Below are 11,075 nucleotides of genomic sequence, written 5' to 3'. Positions count from 1 at the left end.
ATAATGGTGAAGATCTTTGTGGGTCACACAAGCTATTGGGCCTCTTGTGATACAGGTAGTTTAAATCATGCTGATTTACATACATCTTAAGCTGCTAATAGCAACAGCCAATAGATTTTGGATTTATCCACCAAAGGAAACTACACCACCAATAAAAGCTCTTTCCAAACCTCCTGAAGTACAAGATGACAAACTGATGAAAATTAGAAATAGGACCAAATCGTCTGGACAGCAGGTGGGGTTGGGTAGCAAAGTGCTGGGATTGGAAGGAGATGGGGGCGAGGGAATACTAGGGGTGCTAACAGACTGGGCCACAATTTATAAAACACAATGTGATGGACAATGTGACAGATTATCTAGAGAATCTGATAATCTAGCCAATGCAAAGTTTCCATTACAATTTAAGATAATGCAAGAACCATTCCAAAAGCCTCTGTACAGTGCTCTCAAAACCTGAATAGAAGCACCGTCATTGGAAATGGATGATGCGAGCATTTAACACCTTTACAAAACTTGATAAGATGATCATCCCTAAACATCAGGAAACGAATTAACAGCAATAAGCCCAAAGTATCGTTTCAGAATGGAGAGATGTCAGGTTTTCAAATGCATTTAGTTTTTTAGAAGTACAAATGCCAACATGTTGAAAACACACAACAGAAGACTGATCATCATCTGATAAGAAAGAGATTATTATTTTTGATTAGATCCTCACTTAAAATGTTCTATTTACGGTATATTTCCTTTTATATTTTATAAAAGGTTGGGCTTTTGGCTATCAAGATGAAAAATATTGGCTACTCATGGTCTGGAGATTGTTAACATTTACAAAACCGGAACCAAGTAATGAGAGAATATGATCACCTATTATAGGATGTGTTACAAACAAAATGGTGAAAGCAAGTCCAAAGAGGTTGAAATGGCGACAGGATTGAATATTCTGAGCAATGGGAGGTTGAAAGTGAATGGTTTTAGTCGGTCAATTTCCAAAATCCCATGCCTCTTTCCCAACTCCACCAGTGTTCCTTAACTTTACACACAAGATGCAACTGCAACACATCTCGAAATGGCCTCAGCCAGAAAACACCATATTCAATAAGATATATTGACTATGTTGGACATCAAACCATAGACATGCAATTTAAAAAATTATACATTACTTAAAAAAAAACCCTGATTGACATCACCAGGAGAGCTAGCAGTGTCTGCAAAACACAAAAACTACTAAACGTTTCTTGTCCACATCTTTCCAGAGACAGTTTGTGCCGAGGCAATTTAAGACAAAACATTAACATCCCAACTCAACAAGATTACTGTTGAATATTTTAATCCTACTTTAAAAACCTTACCTTGGTGCAAACACATTAATATTGATCAGTGTAAACACCTTTGTAGACCGCAAATCCATAGCATCCAATGGTGATAAAAAGTTGTCTTGCAAACGCTGTAGAGCAGGAGTGCTTTCTCCCCCATCCTTTACAAAGTGTTTAACATAGCAGCTGCGAGGGAAACTCAGACCAGACGTCTTCTGTTAGTTAACAGTGCAAGCTTATCAGCTAGCTACTGGGCAATTCTATTCGGTTTTAAAATATATAAAAGGTCTCCTAGGTCAAAACACTGGAGTCGAAAGCTCACTGATGAGTTGAGAGGCAATACAGGTATAAATAAGTTTGGGTACCTAAGACATGCACATCCATGGGGTGTGAAACTGTTACAAGCCACAACGGATCCATCAAAAAAGGCACCAGTAACATAGTAAAGAAAGTGTATTTAAACCAACTGCTAGCCCTGACGACATATCAGGTGTATAGTACCTTTTCTTCCTCTCGAAATTAAGCACTCAAATGGCACGCTTTAAAAGCTCCAGGATATGGGGGCATTGCCTTTACAATTCTAGGCAACGTTCGAGGAAAAGCTGAATATTTTTACTTTGGGGAAGCACGGAATGCCTCGATTTTTTGGTTTGGTCATGGGTAGCAAGATCGAGACTTATTTTGAAGGATTCACATTCTTCAAACACTTCAGATTTGTCGGGTCAAAAATAAATCAAAACTTTTTTTTTTATAAACTCTTTCAAGCAATTCTGGATCTTCGATTAGAACAGCATCAAGATGATCAGCCAGCGGTCAATTCTCAACATTTCAAAGTGGGGAATGCTCCCCCCCATTTCGTTTCTTGCAGGCCACTGTTAAGTTAACGGTGACGCTGACGTTTCCTCCTCAAATATCGGGGCCTTCCGAAACAAAAAGCCTCAAGTGTACACAAGGGGGTCATGTTTTTTTGCTTCATTCATCAAACTTACTCCAACGCAGTTTTTTTTCCTCAAAAGAAAACACATTTTATTGATTTTGGTTGACAACATAATCAGCTCAACGCACGTGTGTCTGTGAAAGCCCATATTCAGCTGGTTGAGCCCGAATAGCTTTTCCTTTCTCCCCCAGAAATCAGCTATACAGCACACAGCAGCAGATCATCTTTCCCCTCAAAACACAGGACCTGGTTTCACATTAGAAGATACAGGAACTTTTTATATATATTTTTTTCAAGCTGCCATTCCAGCTCTTTAAAACAAAATAACAGAAATCTTTTCCCCCTGCAACAGGCCATTCTACTTCACACAAACATTGTCTTCGGCTCGGACTAAATTCCAGCAGGAAGTCTCCTCCTCAGCTTTGCCAGCTTTGCCATTCAAATATTCTGTCACTTGGTTTTTGCAGGAAAGAAATATCAAATTAGACAAAAAATACATGCAACACCAGTTTCTTCTATATAACTAACAATAATACAGTAATTTTACACATAGCCTCAAAAAAAAATAGTTCTAAGGAAATTCAGTTGGCATGCTACTGAACAACTGCTTCTTACTAAGGCACCAAGACCCTAGATTTCTAAAACAAATTTTTGATGTAGAGTTGTCATTGTAAAAGCTGATATTTTTCTTCAAGATAAAAATCCTATGTTAAATAGTCCCTAATCAAGACTATCTGATGCAAGTCAGAAGACTTGCTTAACGATTAAGATTCTTTGCAGCTCTTCTTAATCCTCATTTACAATGGATTTCTAAAACTCTGGACCACTGACAGTTTGAAATATTTAAGACCATTTCTTTTTTTGGGATGTGGATACCTGCGCTAAAATAAGTGTGTGCCTTGGCTGCCAGAAATGGGGAGAACAATACAGAACACAGGACATTAGAAGCATTTTAGAGTAATAATGGTGTCTAGGACTTGTCCTGTTGTGATGTGAGCCTATGGAGTAATTGGTCTAAGAGTAATTCAACAAAAATGTATAAACCGCTGGAACTCCATCCAAGTCAAGAGGGCAGCAACACACTGCCTAGAAAATAAAAGTGGAAGAGTGTCTCTTACAGGACACATGGCTGTGTTTCAACACCACTCTCCCAAGATCCTAGAGTCAACAATAATGAGATGTTCGACCGTGCAGTGGTACCATGTAGAACTGCATACAACATTCCCAATCTCAGCAGGAGAGGGGGAAAGAAAAGCACACAAAAAAAAAGACAAAAATATTGATCCAATGACCATTCTCGCACCTCTCATTCAACTGGTGACACTGGCCAATTCCTGGTGATGGACTGCCTGCCGGCCTTCAGAGCCACAGACTGGTGGGTAGAGGGGAGCGGTTCTAGATTAAACTAGGCAAATGGAGTAAGGCAACTACCTAAAAACTTAAAACTAAACCTATAATTGGATCCTGATTTTTTATTTGTGTAAGTGCTCCTAAGAGATCTTCCTTTCATTTCTAAGGGAAGTCACAGAATTCTTCTACTGAAAACAGAAGCTCTATGGTTTGAGCAAGCTTTAGTGCTACGGGAATGAGAAAGCCAACACCCAAAAACTCATTTGCACCTACACTCTCAGAATATTGAAGATAATCTAAATGATAAAATAACTGCAGCTTTAGTAAACCTAGTTCTTGGGACAACATGCCAACTATTCAGACATGTGCTACAGATTGATGCTTCGTACAACAGATTGCTGCTTCGTACATTTTACACTCCACCCCAGTTGTCAAAAACAAAATTGTGATTAACCAAAAATATTGGTGCTATTTTTTTAAAAACTTGCATTTCACAACTTAAAATGGTTCAGAACAACAGTGCACACGGACTTGCTTTAATTGGATTTCTATCCTTTACAAAAAGTGTTTTGAAAATCCCCATGCCAATTGAATTGGACTAATACGGTCCGTTACAATCACCTTCCTTTGTTTTGAGAGTCTTTATCTGGCCCCAAATCCCACAAAATGAAAGTACTTATTCTGGTTTTATCATGCATATGTACAAGTTTGTACAAAGCACACATCCAATTTCAGGAAAATAAACTGGTTATCCCCACCACCCCTTGTGGCAAAATGTGTTCCTGCGATATTAACACCTGTATTTGTTTGAATTCATTTACTTGACACTGGCATTAGCGAGGGATAGTTATAGTGGAATGCAGGCAAAACGAGTCGATAGATCAGCACATCCTAATGCCAACAGTGTTGCATTCTAATATGGAAGCCTTTCCACAAGCATGTGTGTATACATCAAGGAATTTTGGGTTTTACTTTGGAGCATCCTGCCCCTTTCTTCCCTCTCCTTAAATGCTCACATATAGTTTGCATGACACCATCAGAAACCCTTCTAAGCCCCCATGCCCTCCTTCCTCATCCCAGTGATTTAGTTTTCCCATTTTGCCCAGCCATCTTCCTACAAGATAGCCACACAGCAATTTGTGATTATCTTCACAGCATAGATAGCAACAGTTCATGTTATGGCCCACTACTTCCACCTTCTCAACAAGGGATAGGCAATAAATTCCAGCCTTGTGGTGACACCCACATGATGAGAAGTGATTTTTTTTTTAAACCCAAAAAGGTTGCTAATTTTTAATCTCCTTAGAGCTGGGGCACAAAAGCCAATTGTCATATTCCAACTGGTGTCTTGGCTAAGGAGTTAAATCACCGCAGGCTGCCCTAAAATGGGCATTCATATTACTGGCAAGCAGGCCAGTTTTATCTTTTGTACTGTGAAACAGTTGAGTGTTCAGCTCAGTGACCTTGGGCACTGCAAACTCTGCCAACAAAAAAAAAAAAAAAATTACAGACCACTACATAACTGTTTAAAAAAATACATGACCTTTGAAAGCTAGTACTGATCACCAGTGCCCCATGTCCCAGATACAATTTGGAAGAGGAGGTGGGAAAAGTACTTTCATCCAATAAATAAGCAAAACAAAAAGCTCACAACACACAGCAAGTCAGTCAGCATCTGTGGCAGGACAAAACGGTGACTGACCAGCTGAGAGTTAAGGCTTTTTTGATTTTGATTTGTATTTCAGAAAAACAGTCAGTGTGCACTTGCATATTTTCTTCCCACTGTAATATTTTTTATGTCATTTATATAATGCCTGTGTACTTGTTCAAACAGCATCTCCCATTAGTTCAAGATCATTGCAAATCAAGTAGCTTTTCATCTTGTACCATATTGAATAGTTCTTACTGTTGTCTCTATGATTAGGATCACACATTTAGAGGTATTTGTTACATTGAGAAACAACAATGTTAAAGTGTACATTTGGGGAATGTATCAGAAACAGAAATCTGAATCCTGTGTGTAAATTTTACTTGAAACTCTTGCCCAAATGCTAAACAGTAGTATTTACAGACTCCAGTAAATACTGCCTTTGTAGGACTAGCTCCAGTTTGCTTTTCACTCTCGCCAAAAGACTTAATCCAAATAAAGATATTGCCCCAAATTAAATTAGCCAGGTCATTTTAGAAACACACAGGAGATAACCGCTTGGCTGCGGGAAAAAATATGTGCCCGAACACAGCTGTCCAGCTCCAGTATCCACTTGCATTGCAAAGGATATTGTGCTATTATACAGGATAAACAGTCTATTTTTGTTCATTATCTATCCACCCTGCTTCCCAAATGTGCTGGCACTTGCTGGGCTGGGTCAATTGACCAGTCACTTTGTTGCAACCTCGTCCAGTGATCACATTTCATGCTAATGTCAACAAACTAGCTACAGAGGACCAAGCATCTGAATTTGACCCAGTCTTCGCAGGACCGGGTGGGAAACCTGGATAATGACCAAGGATATTTCCCAAATTAATGTTGGCATTTGGTTTCTTCTGTCAACTGACAAGTTAGCCCCAAGAACAAGTACATAGGCACTTTTTAAAAACATTCACACAAGTTCATTTCAACACCGGATTCTTGACATATATAATTAAACGGTTTGTTTTTTGCATGGCATAAAAATTGACTTTACTGCCCCAATCACTGGTTCTAAAAGCTTAAACCACTCTCTTTGGGCATGTTAAACATTAAATCAAATCCAAGTGATTAAAAAGGTATTCTGAACCATCAGGCAGCAAAGACAAAGTATTATCTTACTCTGCTTCAATTTAGTTTGAGTATGACTAATGCCTAAAAGATAATAAGTGCAAAACAAAACTGCCTACAACTCTTTACAGCACATTATATAAAACAGCTTTCAAGGTGTCAGTCCTCCTGTATCTGTTACTATATTTACTAATCTAGAAAACAACTGGATTTTCCGGTTGTTTTGCCCTTCAACAAGAACATTAAAGGAGTAGCACCTTAGGACTCAATTTCCGATAGTAAATCCCACTTGAAGAAATAATCAACGACTGGCCTCTAGCATCGACAGGTAGGCATTACCTTAAACCATGCAGGAAGCAGTCAAGCTCTGTATAGTTCATGGTTTATGATCAAGTAACAGTGCTTGTGTATTGAAATGTAGTACAGAATAGTTTTTGAAAAACAGGGTGAAGAAAGGTCCATAACAAGTGGTGATTTCAAGAGCATCTTTTAAAACTGAGGACGTGGAGACAAGGATAAAGAAAGGGAAATTAAATAGGTGGGCCACCCAGCTGAAAGGCGTTAACAACTGCATACCTAATTTAGTATTACTGTGACGGAATTGGGTGTTAGGCAGGGTACTAGTTGGGGAGATTTCATAAGACAACAATAATGCTTTCTATCAATTGGTAGAAGATCTACTTTTACTAGAGGCCAGGCTCCCAGCTTAGTTTTGTTGGTGTTTGTGTAAATAAAAACGTAGGGCTCCCAGAACTCGATTAAAGCGTCTGACAGTTTGGTGAACTTTGCCCGTTTTGCATTCCGTACACATCACAATACACAGCGGTAGCACAACAAACAATTTCAATTCTAAGCTGTACCACGTACAATTATTATAACTAGACAGTCTTCTTCAGATTTGGCCAGGGCTCGAGCAGAGGTTTGCAGATACTGTTGAGAAAAATCACATGGAGGGAAAGCATGAAGCACACCAGTGTGGTCCTTCTCTTTGCTTCCTCCAACAGGCAGGCTGATGACACCAGCAGCCTGCTTTTGTTTTAGATAGGACACCAAGTTCCTCAGTGGTCTTTGTGGTGAAGTGGCTTGCTCTACAGAAGAGGTCATCCCCTCCGCATTTTCCACGTTGTTCAATGCTGGTACGGCCAACAGGACACAATAGCCATTAGTGCCTGATGCCTTGATGCGTCTTGTTACCTCATCCAATTTAGGCTGATCCAGTCGTAAGCGCTGAGTGATTTTTAACTGTGTGATTTTTCCACCAGTTGAGACATCCACTAATAAATTGGTTGCAATGCTGAGATCACCCTCAAGGAAGTGCATGTTCGTGGAGAAAGAACTATTCTTTAGAACCAGCATACCGTGCCAGGCTACATTCAACTTGCGTTCATGTTCCCGGGAACTGTCAGATGCTTTGGCATTGCCCAAGTCAGATTTAGATTTGCTCCTCATGGGACTTGCACATTCTGCAGTTCTATGTTTGCATTTATCCTTTTCATTTAAGTTTATGGTTTTAACCTCATGTTTACCACAAGGAACGTTTTCTGTGCTGTTAGAGTGATCTCTACTGGGTGAATACCGTTCATTCTTCGCATCACGGTCTGAGTCACTGTGGCGTCCGCCATCACGGCTGTTATTACCCGGACTGCGATCTGGCGAAATACAACGCCGTTTTCTCACGCGGTCATTACTGGGTGAACAATCAGTGGGGCGTGTGTCTGGAGGGCCTCTCCGTTTTCTCCTTTGATCCCAATTTTGCAAAATATGGTCACGCCCACGTTCAAGAGACCAGCTATCACGCACTTCACGATCAAGATGATCAAATGGTTCGTGGCTATTCCGGTTTCTTTCCCGGACAGAAAGGACATGCCAGTCATTGCCTGGAAAAAGGTCCCTTTCTCTGTAATGCATTGGAGGAGAATTCCTTTCTCTACCCCTCAGACATTCTGCACCACGGGGAAGAAGGCCATCTCCAATCAAATCAAAATGAGGCAGAGGCAAGGCTTGTAGAAATTGTTGAGGATATCGATGTTCTGTATCTGCAAAATCAACTCTTAGCCTCCGATCTGGTCCACCCAAGGGAAAGCCACGCATCTGAGTACAAGCAGCTTGTGCAGCATCCAAGCTTTCATATTGAATATAAGCCCAATTATCTCCCTTTCTGTAGTCAATCGACCTTATGGTCCCAAAGCGATCAAATTCCCTTGCAAGACCAGCTACAGGAACCCAGGCACCCAATCCCCCAACCCACAATCGAGTGGTGGGAGTTGCTTTCCCGTAACCAATCTTGATAGGGTTTCGCCCGATCACTTTTCCTGACATTGCAATCTTTGCCCGGTGGGCCATGTCCAAGTTTTCAAATTTCAGGAAGCCATACGAATTTCCTTGCCCACGTGGTGGCCGTTTGATATCAACCTCCAAGATGACACCAAATCTTTCAAATGCAAGCAAAAGGTCATTTTGTGAAACTGAAGGGTCCAAGTTACCAATAAACAAAGTCCTATTAGCTCTTTTATCATCTTCTGGCAAGATTTCATCCTCCCTGAATGTTGTTCTGTCGAGCGTGTAAGCAGCTCGTGCCCGGCCTTCATAAAAGGCATAATCCCGCTCTCTTTCCAAATCTCTCTGGGGAGGAGGTGGTGGTGGTGGTGGCGGTGGTAACTGACGACCCAAAGAATTGCGCTGCTGAGTTCTATGCTCTCTGTAACCAAGTCCTGCAGGAGACAAAGATCTTTGCCTATGACGGTTGCCTTGAACACTTGGTGCGGAATACCCATCCAGTTCAGGGGAATAGCTTCTTCCTTTCGGAGGAGGATAAACCGTTTCAATCTTCAGAGGGCGATCATGCAGCACTAGCCTGCCCTTGGCATGCCTGGCAGCCTTGGCATCCTCAGAGTGCCTGAAATTCACCAGAGCCACTCTTTCATCCCCATCCCTGGAAATTTTCACACTAACATCCCCAAACTTCTTAAACTCGTGGAACAGCCCGTCCTCAATGGCACCATCACTCAACTGGGAACCCAAATTGCTGATCTTGAGGGTTTTGTATTCACCAGGCTGTCTCTCAGCCCTACTTGTCCTTGAGGAAGCAGAAGAAAGACTCAAGTTATTAGCAGTCCGGTTGGGAGGGTAAACATCGTAATCTCGGTTGTTGGTCCTTTTGCCGCTGACATTGCGCGTCCTTTTGGCATTGCCATGGTTCTTGGTGTTCCTGTTGATGCTGTTGTGGTTATTCCCAATTTTCCTGGGCTGCTGGTGGTGGCCACCTCGCCTATCGTCCCCCCTTTTTCCGCCGGTTTTGGGCGACACGTCTTTCTCCTTCATATTCTTTCCCTACCGCAATAATTACTCCAGGTTGCACTGAAAAGATACGAGCGAGGTTTCTCTTTAAAAAAAAAAATTATTATATTTGTGTAAAACGCGGGTTGGATTGCGTGGATTCCTCGCCGCCGCTCCTTCACTGACGCTCCTTCATTTCCCTTCGCCTTCGGGAAAGAATCGAAACAGTCGGCGCTTTTTAATCGATACTTTACCTCAGCGATTCGGGAGATTTTCCGATTAATTTGCTCCTTTGGCGGATATTAATTGATTTGTTTTTGTCTGCCTCCCCTCCCGTTTACTTCCCGCAGATTTTCACTGACACCGAAAACCCTCTCGGTTCATCGCCGCCATTTTGTACCAAGCCCCGCCCCGGGGCCCCGGACCGATTGGTCAGGGCCTCCGGACCCTCCGCTCCGATTGGTCGCGCGGGCTATCAGTCAGCTGACATGACGGCGACGCGCCGAGCGGGCGGACCCCGGCCCAGCCGTTTCTTAAATATTAGTTACGGGCTGGAAGCTCGTCGTAATTCCTGGATGTAGTACCGGCCGTGATTTTTATTGAGGAAATCTGGCGGAATTTCGGATTTAAAATTTTTTTTTTAAAGTCGCTTCCTGGTCGTGGTTGGGCCCAGCAAGGCCGCTCTTGACCAATCGTCTGACGGGACTTTTTAGGGGAAGCTTTTATCCTGCTGCAGAGATCAGGATTCCCACTGATTTTTAAAGAGCTGAGAGGAGTGAGGCGGGGATCGATAATCACATCCGAAAAGGCAACGCTATTCAGGCCAGAAACTCGGTTAGAATTCAAATGGCCAACCACCCCGTCCCGCCCCCTTCCCGCACTCCCATTGGCCGCTCCCCCCGCGGGGCCGGCCGCTCATTGGCGGCCGCTCACGTCAAACAGAGAAGGGAGGTCCGCCCTCTTTTACGTCATTGGTCAGCCAGGCCACTCAGGCTCACACTTCGACAGTCTTTGGGGCAGCACGGTAGTTAGTCCAAAGTCAATACTACTTTATTTACACACAGTATGATTTACTCATGCACAATAAATAACACTACAGGCTAAACTATATCACTAACACCTATACTTAACTTCGGGTGCCCACTTAGGTCCGAGGAACACTGGCCGTTGTTCGGATCTGAGGCTGTTGGGTTCGAAGAGGTAACAGGAGTTACAGCTACGGTTGTCCGTCTGGTAGCGAGCGTTGAACTTGAACTTACTTGCTTCTGGTGGTGCAGGTGGAAGGTCTCTCTGCTTGAGAGCCAAATCCAAGAGAGTGAACCTTTCGCGGGGGTTCCTTCTTATACTTGGAGGGGCTTCGCGCGCTTTTAGGCGGGCCTTAAACTTCGTCCCAATTAATTGGGCTGCTTCTTGATCATTGTCATCGATCTGAGCCAATAAA

At 42.4% G+C, this 11,075-nt stretch overlaps 1 protein-coding gene across 1 annotated transcript; it reads right to left on the bottom strand.

Moving 5' to 3' along the window:
* Nucleotides 1–2,312: 2,312 nt before the first annotated feature.
* Nucleotides 2,313–10,154, bottom strand: LOC140393795 (RNA-binding protein 15-like). The gene has a single exon (XM_072480239.1). The coding sequence runs from the start codon at nucleotides 9,677–9,679 to the stop codon at nucleotides 7,208–7,210; it is 2,472 nt and encodes an 823-aa protein (XP_072336340.1). The 5' UTR covers nucleotides 9,680–10,154; the 3' UTR covers nucleotides 2,313–7,207.
* Between the last annotated feature and the right edge of the window lie 921 nt (nucleotides 10,155–11,075).

This window comes from Scyliorhinus torazame, chromosome 17 (assembly GCF_047496885.1).
Source record: "Scyliorhinus torazame isolate Kashiwa2021f chromosome 17, sScyTor2.1, whole genome shotgun sequence".
Lineage (NCBI taxonomy): Eukaryota > Metazoa > Chordata > Chondrichthyes > Carcharhiniformes > Scyliorhinidae > Scyliorhinus > Scyliorhinus torazame.
Note: the sequence above shows the minus strand (reverse complement) of the source record. Positions and strands in the feature narration are given on the sequence as shown.